Source organism: Pleurodeles waltl, chromosome 2_1 (genome assembly GCF_031143425.1).
Source record: "Pleurodeles waltl isolate 20211129_DDA chromosome 2_1, aPleWal1.hap1.20221129, whole genome shotgun sequence".
In the NCBI taxonomy this organism is placed as follows: domain Eukaryota; kingdom Metazoa; phylum Chordata; class Amphibia; order Caudata; family Salamandridae; genus Pleurodeles; species Pleurodeles waltl.
In genome coordinates, this window is record NC_090438.1 from 315,555,422 (window position 1) to 315,574,016 (window position 18,595).

General features: G+C 42.2%; 1 protein-coding gene across 1 annotated transcript in view; it reads left to right on the forward strand.

Annotated features, from left to right (window-relative positions):
- LOC138259657 (sodium- and chloride-dependent neutral and basic amino acid transporter B(0+)-like) overlaps window positions 1-10,430 on the forward strand; it is a 558,437-nt gene extending 548,007 nt beyond the window's left edge. Inside the window, 1 exon segment of the mRNA XM_069207527.1 lies at window positions 10,263-10,430. Coding sequence (XP_069063628.1) covers window positions 10,263-10,430 — 168 coding nt within the window.
- Window positions 10,431-18,595: the final 8,165 nt, after the last annotated feature.

An 18,595-nucleotide genomic window follows, 5' to 3' on the forward strand; every position in this document is an offset into this window, starting at 1 on the left:
CAGAAGCAAAAAGACTGGGGAAACCATGCCTAACAGGACCGGGTCTAACAAGATGCATATGCACTAAATGTAAAAAAGCACTTCCCAAATATAAGATTATTATTGGTGGAAAAGGTAAAAGCATGGTATTGATTGTTTTATAGGAAGAATAGCAGAAACAGTCTGAATCCTCAAATTACTTGCAGGCACATGGGGTAATATGAAGAGATGGAGAAATTACTAACAGAGGACCTATGATAAACTAGTACAATAGGGTTTGCTAGAATACATTGTTGTTGAAGTGTTTGAGGTATTCATTGAAGTCTGTCTAACAACGAAGAGGCAGAGAGTTTCAAAGTATAGAGTCTTAGGAATGCAGTGCCCTTTCTCCAAACTGGCTCATTCAGCAGTCTGTGTAATGACATCAATAGAGGTAAGATAAAATATTTTAATTGAGACTGTGGTCCCAGGATCAACCTCTGGGAATTTTTGTAAAGTAAAATTGCAGGCATTCAATGCAACTGTGAATAAGGTAGTCAGGGCCGGCCTTAGCACTGATGGCGCACCGTGCAACAATGTTCATTGGCGCCCCCCCCAGTGACCACCTCTGCCACAAATTCCCTCACTACCACCCTTTAACAGTGTCCCTTGAGTCTCCATAACCACTCCCTCTCCGATGCATTTAATTAATTTTGTAGTGCCATTCATACCATTGTAGGGTGTCAGAGCACCTTACATCACAAACACATTCCATGGAGACAATTATTCATAAGCGTCTAAATCAGTGTATAAGAAATGTCACATACGACAGAGGACTAACATGTGTAGGAGTCACACCATTCATACTGGTAGGCTGTATAGTTTAAGAGTCCTTGGTCTAGAGAAGTACAAACTCAGAATTTAAAATGTAACCCTATGGTCGGGGGTTCTCTTTAATAATAATATTTGCTTTCTACCCAAATGAATCCTTTTTTGCAACATTAGGACAATGAAAGAGTGGGACAAAATCAAAACGCTCTAATCCATATCTTATACATGCAGGTCTTTGATGACAGTTAATTGCTCAGTGTTCTACGTTAGAATTTTAACTTATAAACTGCAATTAACAAAAGGACCTCTGTGACAAAAACAGCAATCCATAGACCTATTTGTGTAATATGCACTTAGTGATCTGCATGGTACACATTCTTTGCAAGAGGCATATTAACCTCCTGTACTACCTTAAAACTTCCACTACAGCAAGCTCCAAACTCACTCCAGGCAGAACATTAATCACCCAGAGTATTCTTGACATTTTTATTGCTGCCTGAAAATTGCAAGAGGCAAGGAACACTGCAGTAGGGGCTTTAAAAAAGATAATATACTTGTAAACAAGGTGCTCCCTCCCTATGTCATTACCCTGTGCGGTGGCACCGGTCGCACTGACCTAGACCCAGCCCGAAGGTAGTGGTTAAAGGATGATCCAGGACTGGGTATTAAAGGGAGGGTTCCCACCTCTTGTAGGTTCTGTGAACCAGAGGACATGTGCTTTGCCTAATAGTGATTGAGGTGATGCTCTGTGAACAATCTGCCTTACCTCCCATCTCAATTAGAGAAAGAAGGAGCAAGTCTCATCTGTTATGGGAAGATTTTGTATGGCTTTTTGTGCAGATACAGAGAGAGTGTATTTTTTGTTATTATCCCTTTTGACAACTGTTGAGTTTCAATCTAGCTATTTTATTATTTTTATGATACATTATCATACTGTAAAGGTGAGCCAGTGTGTGTCTGAATGCATGTATGCCAGTGTAATTGAATGGGTTTATGCGTGGTGCATGTGGGTGTCTGTGTGCGGGTCTACAAGTGTGTGCGTGTCTGCAGGTGTGCGTGTATGGGGGAGTGTGTGAATGTATCGTTGTGGGTGGGAGGGTGAGTGAGTGGATCGGAAGGGGTTGGGGGCTAATGTGGGTATGGGGGTGGGTGAGTTTGGATGGAGGGGAGTGCGGGGCATCAGGTGAGTGTTGGGGGGGTGGGAGAGCTGCCTTTCTGTGACAGGGAAGGAATTCCCTGTCACCGGTAGGGCCTACCCCCATGGTTTTCATAGCATTGCTAATGCATTGAAAACCATGGTGGTAGGCCGGCTCATAATGCCATGGCCAGTACTATATCGGCCACCGGGCTGGAGATAGACATCTCAGGCCCGGAGGCTCTTACCGCCATGGCGGAATAAGTTGAGAAGTGGCAGGTTGGCTGCACCCAACCAGTCAATCTCATAATATGGCGATATGTACCACTAGCTTGTTAGCGGTAATACTGCCCCATTAACCCTTGCGGTCAGAAGACCGCCAAGGTCATAATGAGGGCCACAGTCTGGGCAGAGCATGGAAGCATTAAGAACAGACATTGGTCGCCGAGTTGATATTGAATAAATAAATCTAAACCTAAAATACCTTAGGAGCAAATTACGTGTAGTTGAAAATTCTCAGGGGAACTTTACGTGCAATGGTGTATGCACATGTATCATGGCACCCTTTATACAAAGGGCCTGATTACGACCTTGGCAAATGGGATACTCCGTCACTAATGTGACGGCTGTCCCGTCCGCTGTATTACAAGTTCCATTATATACTGTGGAATTTGTAAAACGGTGGAAGGGATATCCCTCACGTTTGTGACGGACTATCAATCAATCAATCAATGCATTTATAGAGTGCGCTACTCACCCGTAAGGGTCTCAAGGCGCTAGGGAGGGGGGTGGGTTACTGCTGCTCAAAAAGCCATGTCTTGAGGCGCTTCTTGAAGGCGAGATGGTCCTGGGTAGTTCTTAGGTGGTCGGGGAGGGAGTTCCATGCTTTTGCTGCCAGGTAGGAGAAGGATTTACCTCCAGTGGTGGTTCTTCGGATACGTGGGACGGTGGTGAGGGCGAGGCTGGCTGAGCGAAGCTGACGGGTGGGCGTGTAGAACAAGAGGCGTCCGTTGAGGTATTCGGGGCCCTTGTTGTGGAGGGCTGTGTGTGTGTGGGTGAGGAGCCTGAAGGTGATCCTCTTGTTGACGGGGAGCTGGTGCAGGTGTTTCAGGGGGGCGGATATGTGGCTGTGGCGCGGTATGTCGAGGATGAGGCGTGCGGAGGCGTTCTGTATGCGTTTAAGAGGTTTCTGTAGCTTTGCGGTGGTTCCTGTGTATAGGGTGTTTCCATAGTCCAGGCGGCTTGTGACGAGGGCGTGGATAACTGTCTTTCTGGTTTCGGCGGGGATCCATTGGAAGATTTTTCGGAGCATGCGAAGGGTGTGGAAGCAAGAAGACGAGACGGCATTGACTTGCTTGGTCATAGTGAGGAGGGGGTCCAGGATGAATCCGAGGTTGCGTGCGTGGTCTGCGGGTGTTGGTGCAGTGCCCAGAGCCGTGGGCCACCAGGAGGCGTCCCAGGCAGACGGGGAGTGTCCGAGGATGAGGACCTCCGTCTTGTCTGAGTTCAGCTTCAGGCTGCTGAGCTTCATCCATTCCGCGACGTCTTTCATTCCTTCCTGTAGGTTAGTTTTGGCGGTGGTTGGGTCTTTGGTGAGGGAGAGTATCAACAGAGTGTTGTCGGCGTAGGAGATGATGTTGATGTTGTGTTTGTGAGCGATGCCGGTGAGGGGGCTCATGTAGCTATTGAAGAGGGTTGGGCTGAGCGATGAGCCTTGGGGTACGCCGCAGATGATCTCAGTGGGTTCTGTGCGGAAGGGCGGGAGGTAGACTCTTTGGGTTCGGTCCGAGAGGAACGAGATGATCCAGTAAAGGGCCTGTCCTAGGATTCCAGTGGAGCGGAGGTTGGTTACTAGGGTGTGATGGCACACAGTGTCGAAGGCAGCAGAGAGGTCCAGGAGGATGAGGGCGGTTGTTTCTCCGTTGTCCGTCAGAGTTCTGATGTCGTCGATGACTGTGATGAGGGCGTTTCTGTGCTGTGGTTGGCTCGAAAACCTGATTGGGAAGGGTCGAGCGAGTTGTTAGCTTCAAGAAAGTTGGTCAGCTGCTTGTTGACGGTCTTCTCGATGACCTTGGCCGGGAATGGGAGAAGAGAGATGGGGCGAAAGTTCTTCAGGTCGTTGGGGTCAGCCATGGGTTTTTTCAGGAGTGCGCTGACTTCCGCGTGTTTCCAGCTCTCGGGGAAGGTGGCAGATGCGAACGAGCTGTTGATGATGCTCTGGAGATAGGGGGCGATGATGAAGTCGGCTTTGTTGAAGATGTGATGGGGGCATGGGTCCGAGGGGGAGCCGGAGTGGATGGTGTTCATGGTGATTCTGGTCTCTTCAGAGCTGATGGGGGTCCAGGCGTTGAGGGTAGTGGAGGGGGCTGTTGGTTCGGTGGTGGACGGCAGGGTCTGGGGTCCGAAGCTGTCGTGTAGGTCTGCGATCTTTCGATGTAAGAAAGTAGCGAGGGAGTTGCAGAGTTCTTGTGAGGGCGTGATGGCGTTGGAGCTGGCGCTGGGGTTGGAGAGCTCTTTGACGATGTTGAAGAGTTCTTTGCTGTTGTGGGTGTTGTTGTCAAGTCTCTCTTTGAATGATGCCCTTTTGGTGGAGCGGATCAGCTGGTGGTGTTCACCGGGTGGCGATCTTGAGGGCTGACATGTTTTCTGCGGTGTGCTCTCTGCGCCAGGTTTTTTCGAGGGTACGGCAGGATTTCTTGGATTCTTTGAGGGCGTCCGTGAACCACAGGGGTTTCCTGATGTTGGTCCCGCTTGGGTGGCTTTTAAGTGGGGTGATGTTTTTGGCACAGTTGGTGAGCCATTGTGTGAGACTGAGGGCTGCATTGTTGGCGTCGGTGGTGATGGCTGGTGGGTTTTGGTTCAGAGTTGAGAGGAGCTGCTCTGTGGAGATTTTGCTCCAGGGTCTGCGGGGGATTTGTTGTGTGTGATGGTGGTGGGCCTCCTGTTTGAAGGTGAAGTGGACACATCTGTGGTCGGTCCAGTGTAGTTCAGAGGAGTGGCTGAAGGATATGTGGTTGCTGGCGGAAAAGATGTGGTCCCATCCACCCAGGTCATAATCAAGCCCTAAGTTACTGCAGGCTATCCCGAGATGTTTTATGTAAGAGCGGTCATAATAAGATTAGTGGCTCCTTATGTGACAGAAAGGAAGAGTTAAACTGCGCTGTTTTTTCACAGGTCCATTGCCATAGAAGGTCGGAGCTCTCAGACCAGTTTAGAATGAACAGATCAAGAAAACAGGACCTCGGGTTATGTAAACATTCTGAATAAGTTAAAATTCAATTGTGACTTGTAATATAATTTGAAGGGGCTGAGATTTGAGAAAAACATCTTCCCGGCTTAGTTAAAGATTGAAGTAGTGTGTCAGTAGGATCCCATGATGTCATAAAAAGTAACTTATGAACAAGCTATGTTCTAGATATGATGGATTTGGAACTTTGAAGCTCAGAAAGAGCTGAGTAACCCACCCTCCGGACTTCTTTCTCAGGAAACAAACCCCCTTACTTACACCCAATGCCCTTTAGTCCCGATATCTGGAACGAATACACATCACACCATAGGAGAACTATTCATAGTCAAGTGACCCTGGACGATTGCAGAAAGGCACATTTGGTTTAGGCAGTTGAATGACACCCTCCTAAAAGTCAAATTTTTAGAATAGCATCTTAAAATACAACTCTACCATTAAAGATGATTTTAAATTACAATTGTAATCAATATAGGGAGCATTTTTCTCCCTGTTCCCAAACTGAAGTTATAATTTATTAAGTGTAACACAGTAACCAGTGTTAATCTATGGGAAAGATAGCCGTGCTTCAGGGAAAAATTACTCATAAATGAAGCATGACCAGGACATATAAAACATAAATACACATTTCCTAATTTTTAAATACCATGCACCCTGGTCTACGAGCATTACAGGCCTAACTTAGGGGAGTCTCATAAATATAAAAAATGAAACTTTAAGCCTGGCAAACCCATTCTTTTGTCATGCTAAAATATCAGTTAAAAAAAAACACTACAGGCTGCAGGGGCACACCTAAGACACTTTTTGCAATACGAGATTTGTGGAATTCACAATCCGTGCTGCAGCCCATCTGCAGCATTTTGTTTACAGGCCCTGGATACATGGAGTCCCATTTTCTAGGGACTTATCAGTAAATGTAATGTGCCAATTATGTGTATGCCTATTTTGTCATGTTTGGAAGGGAGAACATAAGCACTTTACCACTTGTTAGCAGTAAAGTGGACAGAAAACAACAAACTATAAAAAGAACAAAAACAAGTTCAGCAAACACTGGGTAATACCAGGCCAATGATGTCAGGACTAACACATCTGTCTCCAATACCACTGTTGCTAATACCCTAGCTTGCAATTATCCTAAATTATGTGAAATTATGCAACCAAGCATGTTAGTTCTTCCCCATATCAGTCACGCTTCATCAGTTATTTCTGGCATGATAAGATTATATGAAAATAATACCTGGTTGTCTTCAAGTCATCTACTACAAATTACCTTTGACCATAAAAGAAGACAGTGATTTTTACAAATAAGCTATACTTGTGCATCTCAACACCCTTCAGAAGGATCTTCTGTTAATGTGTTACAATACAGCCATACCAAATCATTTTGGTATATAGTCAATGATAGATTTAGTTTGCAATCCCTTTGCTCACTCATAGTAAGACATCACACAATATGTCCTAATGTGTCCTAATTGTCTTTTACATAAAACCTTTTGCTTTAACAGTTGCTAAAGCACCTAATTGCATGAACATCACAGATAGCCGATACTATCATCGATCTATCACTGTGTGTAGGTCACAAGGTGATAATTGTAATTGTAGATATAGTTCCAAAAAAAGTACATTTGCACCTCTGATATAGATTCTTACAGTACTAGTTGAATCACAGTATATAATCAATATTCTATTGCCACATGCCATAACATTTGACTTTGGCATTTCATTTCTGTTTTTGTAAGACTGTCTTAATTGTACATATAGTTAAAAAAAATAGCACATTTTCACCTCGCAGAAAGATTCTTACAGTACTAGTTAGATTACAGAGTATGAATCAAGAATTCTTTTCCTCATGTCAGAACATCTGACTTTGGCATTTCATTTTATGTTTTTTTCTAGGACTGTAGATAAGAAGTTTGGTATCAATTTAATATTTACATCTAGTTATTATTCTCAATTAATTGGATAGGTAGAATCGACAAATCATATTTTAGAAAAGCATCTATATTGTTTTAGAAATGGAGCTTCAAACAAATGTGCAACTTACCTTCCTCTTCCTGATTTTGCCTGCAGAGATTCACCCGATTCTCATAGGGCATGCAATGGTTCATTGTCCACACGGATGAGCCCTGTGAGAAGCCTAAATACTACTGCTTTAGATTATGCTGCCATTGAAGTAGAAAATAACTTCTGGAATTAATGAATGATGAGATTTTTACTGTGCACAGCTACTCCCAAGAGTGTCCCAAAGCACAGATCAAAGCATCTGCACACTCAAGAAACCACATCATAACCTAAAAACCCAGGTCTTAAGAGATTTACGGTAAGGAGGTTCATCTTTGATGCTGCGCACCTTGACGGGGAGGTGGTTCCTAGTTCGCACTGCCAAAAAAGAGAAGGGAGCACCTCTTTTCCTGGTCTGTTTACTGTTAGAGATCACTACAAGTAAGCTGTTAGAGGAGTGAATGGCCTGCAAAGGGAGATAGTGTATAAACCAGCACCATAAAAGGGCCGTTGAGCAAACACCAAGCTCCTAATAAAAAATCCTTTTGTTAATTTGCACCCAGTAAAGGGCAGTGAGATGATGAGAGATATGTCACAGTGAGGAATTTTTAACAACAGACGAGCATCTGCATTTTGAACCATCTGGAGATGTTAATAAGTGACCATGATAAGCCTAGATAAAGAATATTTGCATTGTCCAATCTCTAGGTAATCAAATTATGAGGCCATGGATGCTTTTATACTTGGATTATTGTATCCTCTCCACGTTTAAAGCAGCTCTTAGCTTGCAGGATTCCTAAAAATGCAGAGTGGCAGAGTGGCAGAATGGTTAGTCTGGAAGTAATTTTTGCCCTGTAATAAACATAAATACTTACAGTAAAAACACAAGCTAAACTGTTCTAAAGTCTGCAATGTACCCACTACGTGATAGCGTAGCAACTACAACCTTTAAAGCAATGTTGAAAGGCACAGAAAGTAAGTTTAGCAATCAATAATTCATATGGAGAAAGTAAGAAACTGGATTTTTAGTTAAGGGGGGGACTGCTCACCTTAAAAATTAAACATGGTGAACTACAGAGTCAATGTATTAATTTGAGCTAAACCCCTTAGTACCTACGGCACACAACAGGAAGGTTATACATTAAGGCAAGGTGAAAAGTATTCATGCAGTACCAAAACAGTAAGAAGCCCTGAAAAATACTAAACTTGTTTACAAAATAGAGTAAATATTTTTAAATGACACTAAAAAGACAAAATATAATAAGAGGGATCAACAATGTAGGTATTCATAGTTTCAAATAAACATAGTGCCAAAAAGTGCTAAGCTCCAACCGCGATCAACTTGTCATGGTAAACCAGGACCAAGGTGTGATTTGAGGCCAATCATGATTGATATATAGAACCAGGTTTGATTACTTCTGAAGTTTTACCTGGAACTTAATCTCAAAAATGAAAGTCCAAAATCTTCAGCAGAGCAAGGCTACAAGAGTACCCAATGAGGTCAGGTAGCCATTGGACGAGGGCTTCATAAAATGCCTTGTCTTTAGCAGGAATGCTCAGAGTGGGAGAAATTCAAATTTCATGCCCAAGGAAGGTTAATTGCCAGGCAGAAACATTTGGTGACTTGCCCTAGTCAAGTTTCCTTAGTTTGTACTTTGATACTTTTTTGCAGCTCAAATTCCTCCAATGGGGAAAGACTGTAGGTTGTAGCTGAAGAGGGCTACATGAGCCAGATACTGTATGCATGAGCTCCCATGGATGAAGATTTGCTGTCACAAAAAAAGCTCTGCACTCAGGAAGCCTGAATTTTCAGCCAAGTGACAGTGCATCTTGGCCAGATTGGTGTGATAGGCTTACCCCAGTCCTCTGGATGTCTTTGGGGCCAAAAGTTTCTAAATCCCAAATTGCACGAGTGCTAGGAGTAGCCCACCCAGACTAAACCAGTGGTTTCTGGACCTCAGACACCCTCTGACTTTCCCTAAATGAGACCCACTAGAGCACCTTTTTCCCTCTAGATGCCCTGTCCTCCTTTACTTACTGTATGCTATTCGGGCCAAATCTCTCCAGTTTCTTTTGTTAATGTTCTACCTATCCATTTTCACCACACAAGTAGTGTTGCTATAAAATTAGAGTTCTGGACTTTTGGGGTTTATAAAAGATTACAGTCATCCATTCCCAAAAGGCCACGTTTGGTGGGTCCTTGAATGAACCAACTAACCTCATTATTTACCCTCACTCAATAACGTTTAATGGCATTACAGGCCCAAAACATATGATACCAATTCCCTTCTGCATTGTATATTGGGTACCATTCAGTTATTGATGGACAGATTTTGTTGGAAAGATTTTGTCCAAAACACATTATGTTAAAAAAAACATCCACCTGTTGAAAAAGGCCATGCGCTGGAAACTCAGGGTAAAATACCTCTTCCATTGTTAATCGTTAATATCAATCCCTATGCATTGTATCGTTTTTATCCTTATATCTTCTATTAACTGCATGGGATATGGGATGAAGGCCCTATACCAAAATCTAATCAAAAGGTTTAGCTCTGTCCCATGTAAGCAGATATTTTACATTTCCTTTAGAGGGCTTTATGTCTACCCTGTAGATATCACCTAAAATCACATGTAGGTTTTCATTATTATCATTGGTATTTTTATCATAAATAGTAGAAGTAGTAGTATTATTACTACCACTATACTAGCTGTAGTATTAGTGTTAATAATAATAATCATCATCATTATCATACCAATGTATGCCTCCTCACCCCACACTAGCATCTATGTCAAATGTCAGAGCCATTTATAACAGGATAACTTAGAACTGCCACACCCATACATGCACAGCATTTTGTCAAAGCTATGTAAGTGCCTAAGGATGCCCCTAAGGAGAGCAATCTGCTCAAGTCAGAGATGGCAAACAGAGAAAAGAACACTGCGGAGATTGCTTCATGAAAATATGTACAAGTAATTGCCACTTTATCACAAAGAAAACATGAATACCACTCTGCACATGTATTTGTATTGCACATTAACAAGACACAATGATGTAATGTGCAGCCTAATAGTTCTGACATTTCATTTTTCTAGCGTATTGTGAAGACATGCAGACCAGCACCAAACTGGGGTCCAGCCCTAGAAGAGCACCGTGGAGACCGATATAAGCACATGGCGGAGACTGAAAAACAGAAGAATGTTATAGAGATTCCGAGTGTTGATTAAAGTTTAAATGGTTATCATAACAATGCATATTTTTAGTATTCAGTTTTGCACTTTTTGAATAAAGAATGTCTGAATATGAGTTGGTTCATTTGGACTAATTTCCCCAGAATTATCTTTATTTTGAGTGATAACCTCCCTTATAAATGCATTCCAAACCCTTAATATAAATTTTGAATGGTATTAACAGAAACAATTACACCACAAAAGTACAACAGAGTAGTAGATATTGTTTGAAAGTAACATTAATTCTCCAGTACAAAAAAGACACCCACTCCCTTAAGTAGTATCTTTCCATGCCTAGGGAGAGGCCATATAGTCCTTGAGCCAACCATGTTATCAGTACTACTTAGGGGTATGGGTTGTAATAGGATTTATTGGCAAGGTAGGGATACTTAAAAATGGAAAATATGTGCTAGCAAGTCATAAATCTATGCCTTTTGTGAACTACCACTCCACTCTTAAGATACCTTGATGTAAATGGATTTTGTTTCATAATTTTTATTATTGTGAATTTTATTATGAAAAGTTACAATTACAGTAAAAGTGATCATATATTTTGATAATAATTATAATAGTAATTATGATTATATTAAGTACACCAAGTAGAATGTATACGTTTTTTAACTAATTTATTTTTCCACAGCTGGTGGTAAATGACTGTGCAGCATTATGAAGACGCACATACCGTCCCTCTGATTCCCTCTCTATATTTCATTTATGGTCAAATGTCCAACATGGAGTTACGCTGACAAGCCTGTAGGACTACTCATCGTGGAAAACGTTGTTAGAGGCCGCTCAAGTAAGGAATTACATTCCACTCTTAGACATTACAAGAAATATGGAAAGCAAAACAGTTCCCCAAGTATTTTACCACAGGAAGTGCAGGACCCTGATTACTATGAAGAGAGATTTACAAACTATAAAGCGAAAAGCTGAAGCAAGTGTCAGTGATGATGCTGGAAGGAGTGAGTGCATGAGTAAACACTTAAACAGATCATCATTAAAGTCAAATGTGTATGCTGAAGAATGTATGTTTTGTTTGAAAGATCAAATGCTACAAGGGAACATCAAGGAGAGTAATGAGTCAAGGCCATGGAGTTTTGAGTTGACAACAGGCTTCAAGAATGTGCAACCATTAATTTTGATTCAAAGATCTTAGCAGTTTGTACTAGGGAGATGGTGGCCGCAGAAGCCCATGATCATGCATCTTGTTATAGGAACTATACAAGGGTTAAAGCAAAGGAGGAAGATCATGCATCTAGCATTCTAACCCAGGATCATGACAAAAATATGATAGAGAAAGCATATGATGAACTATTTCAATACATTAGAACTGTAATTATTCCTAACAAAGAGGTGATATATATGATGACTCTCACTGACAGGCTTGACACCCGCATGAAATGCAGAGGAATGCAGGAAATATATGAATCAACCAAGAAGCTTATTAGAAGAAAAATTTACTCTGAGTTTGGTGACAGCCTCCACATATTACCAGACAACCATGGAAAATTATTGATCCAACCTGATAGAATTATGCTACAGGACATTGTAAGAGAAAACCAGAGTTTAAAAAGATAATTATCAGTTTTAAAGGTTAGGGGTACGGACATGAACAAGATCATCGCACATAAGAACAATGATTATAACAAACTTGACCATGGCTGTATCATCCATTGCACGTTAATAAAGATTCATTTACAGTACCTGATTACCTTAAACGGTTTCTATTAGGACTTCTGACTAGAGATCCAGAAACCACAAAGCCGTCCAAAAGGGTCACCTTACTTATGCAGTCATTCAGTCCGGACATTATATATGAAGTCACAAATGGCCAGCAGAACCCCTCCCCCAAAACATTTGTTGCTGCCATACACCATAAAAACAGTAACAGGCAATGTTGAAGTCATTTGCACTCTAAACAGAATTGGTCATTTCCTACTCACAACTGGAAGAAAATGAAACCACCTTGTGTCTTTAGAAACTTGCTGCTACCTTTAATGAGCAAATTGTTCTTCAAGCCGACATTCCGCCTCATGTCTTCACTGACTTAGTATGGAATAAATTTGATAGGCTGAAGAGACTCTTACTGGAATGGGGACAACTCTTAGAGTCAACGTTATAGCTGTGCAGCCCAAGTTGTTTGGACCACAACGTTTTAAAGCTCCTCTCCCAAGCATTGAGAAGAAGAAGCAAAAAACATTAGCCACCACAAATACTCAAGAATTGATCATATATGTTTCTGGTGAATGAGTTAGGCCTCAGCCATTGATGACAAGTACCGAAGTCATGTCGGAACGTGTTGCTCAATTGAAGCTTGCACAAAATAAGAACATACATACATACAAGAAGCGAGCCTTGCACAAATAATACCAAGTTAGACAAGATTTAACATCAGTTCTAGAGACCTAGTTAGTGTATCACAGGATTCCATTGGCACTTGCCCATCATTAATGTCCCTGCAGCCGAGTTGACAACTGTTTCCGAAACTTTTAAACAGTCAAAGCTGATAGGGGAATCACTGCATAAATTGTAATGGTCATGGATTAAGCTCTCTACACCAGGGCAACTGAGATGGGGTGGAAGCATAAAGCAACATGTGACAGAATCATTCTTTGAGTGGACACTGTTGTACAGAACCCCTTTTTGGATGGTCACAACCCATTATTTGCTCTCAGATCTGTCGTTTTTGACCTGTCAGTGTTCCTAGGCCTGCTAACCAGGCTGCACTACCAATAATATGTTGAATTGCATAGGCCATTTGGCAAGGACTTTATCACCCCTGTGAGTCCCCAGTAAATGATGTCCAGGGTACCCAGGGCAAGGGTGGTAAAAGGGGCTACCAGGGCTGCATCACTGATCATGCCACCATAAGCAACTCAAGTAAAAGAGAGACTACAAAGCTGCCATGTAAGCCTGCACGAACAGCCTCCTGCTCGAGTGAGATTCTGCCTACACCAGGTGCAGGCAGAGTCCCTGTTACTGCCCATGGACAGGTCAGTCACCCCTCTGGCACCTGGATTCAGTTCTTACCTGGAAAAGAAGAAGGAAGCTCAAAGAGACATCTGCACCAACAACAGGACCTGGAATGCAGCCCAGCATAAAGTGAGGACACAGAGTGACCTAAGGAGATCAGAACTGTAACCAAGTACCTGACGTGTGCCTAAGGTGAAAACTCATTGGTCCCAGCAAGAGGGACCCCAGTGGGCACCGAGACTCCAAGGAAGACTCCCCTGATTGGTGGTATCAGTCCCCTGTAACTTGCAGGAGTAAAGGCGGGCTGAGATTGAAGAACTATGATATTACAGGCGCCTCCTATCTGAGCCTAAAGAAACTCAATGCCCAGCATCCAAAGAGTGGGAGTAAGGTATGTGCCAGGTGTTAAGCCTCTACTCCCAGCAAAGCGACCTCCAGTGGCCAGAAAGCCCGTGAACCACCCTCGTTGCTACCAAGGCTTGTCTGTCACCAGCACGGAAACACACAGCTCCACGACATTCAACAACTCTAGAACACTCCCTCAGCATAGAGACTGACATTGCCAGTGACCCCTCTCCTGTCGGTTTTCAGCTTGAAGGAAGTGACTTCGACTGGAGCAGCAAAGCATATTTTGCTCGACCAGACCCATGATTGACAGCTAAAATCCACCTCTTCATCCAGCGCCTGCATACCGGATGAGGTGGTGAAAATCCAAGTGTTGATTTCTGGTCCTAACCCCCCACAGACATCTACATCTGAAAGGCAGAATGTGCATCCACCACCAAGTCCAGATTTGAAACAAAGTGCAAAATGCACCTGCCATTGCAGACCATCCAACATCATGGACAGCCTAGTTACCTCTGCAACTGAACTCCCTGGGCAAGGTAACCAAAGTCTGACTGTTGAACCTTGGTCTCGGTCTCCACAGAACCCCGCGTTCCTGTGGGTTCATCAGAACTCACCCTACAAATGCCTGAGTGCACACTGCTATTTTCCCCATTGACTTAAATGGAAGCCCTTTCAAATTACAAAGTACTGTATTTTCTAAAGACTTCAACATTCAGAACTCCGATTGTTCAAAAGCTACAAATTTCATTTTGGTGTCTAAATCAAGATAAAAATCTAAGCTGCTTTTTTAAGTTGGTGTCAGATTTTTATTGAGGCGTGTCATTTAATTATCGTCCAAGTTGGTAATGGGAAATGCTTTACACATGTTCCTCTAAGTAGCCTGACTGCTCTATTCCTCACTACCAGGAATGACCTAGGGTTCTCTGAGAGTGAATCAGAGGTCTAATACTGGGTATTGTGTCGGTATTCCATGGTAAGTCTACCTAGTCATACCACATAATACCTTCACCTTGCTACAAGCACTTTTCACACCATTTGGAATGTCATGTCCATTCTTGGAAAACACTTTCAAGATGCTGGCCTTCATGACCTTTGCATTGAAGAAGACAGGATAGCAGAAGAATCAATATCAGTACTAGAATGTTGTATGTACAATTGTGCAGTTTGAGTACACAAGTACTTGTATAAAGCTATGTTGAGACTGGCTTGGTAGGAATTTTTCCCCTAGGTGGAGAAGAATTACGAAGAGAACATTTGTGTAGTTTTCTCCTTCATTGACGATTTCAATGAATTTGCAAAAGACCTATGCCCACAGAGATTAGGTGGCCTCTCGTAGAATGCTGATTTGCTGAAGTCAAACAGCATTTGGATGTATTCCTGGAACATCTTCGTCATGACACTGGAGATCTCTCTGCATTTTGGATGTCACATGTGGATATTGTTGAAAATGTCTTGCTGGCTCTGCTGCTCGAGAAGGAAATTGGCATTTACATCTTTTGGCCATACACTCTATGATCCCATGGTGGTTTGCATATGACAGGATGAACTAAGCTAGATATCTTCCTGTATACTATGCCAAAGTGACATTTCTTGCAGTGACACATCCATAGATACACCACAACTTCATAAATGATGGTTTTTAGTTCAGCTGTCAGATGTTAATTCTTTTGGAGAAATTCTAATCGATCAAGCAACAGAGATAACAGTCAACAAAGACACACAGACTCCAGGTGGTACAGCAAGATTCAACCCCAAGGCAGGTGCTGTGAAAAGATGTTATATGACGGCTGAACACAGAAGCCCCTTTTTGGGTTAGATAAGGGAAATGATTCCTAACAACAGATCAGATCTTACTCATGCAAACCTACATAAGTAACAAATTGAAAAAGATGAAGACACTATTATGAGAGCTCTTAGTCTGGTTCAAAGCTTGATAAACCCATTTGTTGGGCCACATTAGTTTCTCCACGGCAAAAAAGGCATCTCAAGACATAGAGAGCTGTCACTTGACCATCAGACTCACAGTGACAGTTGGACCACTGCCAATGCAGCTGTACGAGCGTCACATTATGACCACGATGGTCGTGCCACAGTCAGACCAACAGCACCTGGTGGTTGCGCAGTCCTAATCCACCAGGGCATCGCTGCAAGCTGCGCTGCAACAGGGATTGCCACCTGTTTCTTCACCAGCAACTTAATGGCGATAACACCGCCATGAAAAGGCTGGTAGAGAACAAGTGCCCCTGCCCAGCACCCTAGCAAAGCAGACAGTGCAGCTCAATTATGAGCCGGAGACAATGTTGCAGGGTGTTTCCCGCTAGGCCTCAGGTTTCCACCCGCTGACCTATCAGGAAACGCTTCAGGGGCCCGGCGGGAAGGTAGCCACTATGGCGCCAACCTCCCAGTTGGAAGCTCGGCGGATACCCCAAACCATCCGCTGAACCTATAATAAGGCCCTTAGTGTCCAACATAATGAAAGTGCATGAAATAAGTGAACGGTACTATACAGACGTCAAACCTGAGTGACTTGAGAACAATCCACCAATTAAGAAGTTTCATGACCCAATGAAAATGAACAAACTAAAAACCTTCACTAACATGTCCAAGAAGAAGGCAGTGAACAACAATGGCAGGATATCATAAAAGCAGACAAAACACTATTTGGTCTAATCATTGTGACAGCACAGAATCAGAACCTTCAAATGATGGATGTACTCTCTCAGCGCTTAGGGCCTTTAAAATGGGCTTTAGCAACTGCAAAAGGTATGTTGCAAAAGAAAATAAAGCTGTTTTAGCAACGTAATTGCAGAAAAATATTACCCCTACTGAGGAAATAACTTGAAATTCAGCTATGCTGATTTATGGTATGGTTCTTGTTCAGAGAGTAATAGGTGAGGAATCAAACTTTGGTGAGGTGGCTATGTCAGTCTTGTCCATGGCTTTGCGGGATTGAAATAGGAGTCAAAGAATCCATGTTGTGTTTGATACGTACAATGAAATGTCTATTAAGAACAGCGAAAGGACAAATAGAGGGGAAGAATTCGGGAACCAGTCACACAGCATCTCACCTTCCCAGATTATCAAACAGTGAAGGAAATTCCTAAGCCACATAAGGAATAAAATAACTCTAATTTCATTTCTTGTTAACAAAGGAGGAAACCAGAGCATTTTGTAAAGCCTGAGAATAAAACACTGTTCGTGAACTGTGAATATATATGGTACAAATTCACATCTGAATGGAGCCACAAAGTGCCCGATCTCAACAGTACACACGAAGAAGCAGATGGTTGTTTGTTGCTGCATGCTGCACACACTGCTAATGAGGGTTATGAGGCAGTAATGGTAAGCTCAGATGACAGATGTGATCATTATGTATTTGGGATTTCATGACAGAGTCATGGCTAAATTATTTCTGAAATATGGAACTAAAATATGTATGTGAGTCCTTGACATTGAGAAAATAGCTTCAATTCTTGGTGAAAACGTTTGTAGAGCTATGATAGGTCTCCATAAGTTTAACGGATGTGACACAGTAAGTGTATTTGCAGGAAAAGGAAAGGTAAGTGCATTCAAAATCCTGTCTGCCAACAAACATACACAGAAATCATTTTCACAGCTCAGAGACAAATGGGATTTCTCTGAAGAACTAATGGACTAATTGGAGCAATTGTCGTTTTTGCTGTATGCACCAAAATCTTCGGTTCGTCACATTATTGTCTTGAGATATCACCTATTCTGCACAAAGGAAGGTGAGCTAGACAGTCATCAACTTTCCCCTTGCAGTGACTGTCTGAAGAAACATGATGAATGTGTGAATTATCAAGCCGCTATAAGCAGGAGATGTCTTCTGAATGATCCACAGACACCTATTCCAATTGGGAGAGGGTCGAAGTTAGAAAAATATGAGGGAGCAAAGCAACTGGTAGTGGACTGGATGGAGGGGGAGCCAGCACCTCAGGCTGTGTTAATTCGACTAGCTTACAACTGCATTAGGAACTGCAAATTGTCAACATGTGTTTGCTGTCTAAATGAACTCAAGTGCACTGACATGTGCTGACTTCCCACCTGTGAAAATCAAACATGCAGAGAATTATGACCCCTCTTCAGAAGAAGAAGATGATGACGACGAATATCAATGACAAAATTGTGTTTATGTGCACTAATGACATACAGTGCCTATGTAAGACGAGGCAACTTTTATTATTTGAAATTGTAAGTGAAAATGATTTATATAATCTAAACCAATATATGAGGAATACAAAATACTTTTTATTGTTATTATTTTAAGGACTATCCTGTTATTATTATAATTAATAACCATAATTATTTTAAATTGATATTGAATTTAACCAATCTGGTGGAATTAGATTTATTTACCATATATTGTGATGAATTTGTATGCTATTTATCAAAAACATGAAAACCATTATTTTTTTTCAGCTATGGTTTCTAATCCAATAATATCACACTGAATGCAAAGAATGATGACTTGTTATCACATATTTTCCATCTCTAGGCATCCATACCTTGCAGAAAAAAATCATGTTAGAACCCATCCCCTCGAGTAGTACCAATAGCCTAAATATGGGGTCCTGGCTCATGGCCTAATAAGCAGAAACCCTAAACCCAATCCTGTGAAGCTGTTAAATATAATCTTCATTGGAGGAGGAAGGACTTGCATGATGGGTTGTAGTACAAGCTCCCCAGGAAGAAAAAATGGAAGACTCAGAGAATTTGAAATTACAAGTAAGTAAAATCAGCATTACCCTTTGTTGGATTCCGCCTCCTAATCCTTACGTAGAAGACAATGGCCCTCATTACAACCCTGGCGGTCGGTGTTAAAGCGGCGGCAATACCGCAAACAGGCCGAAGAAAAA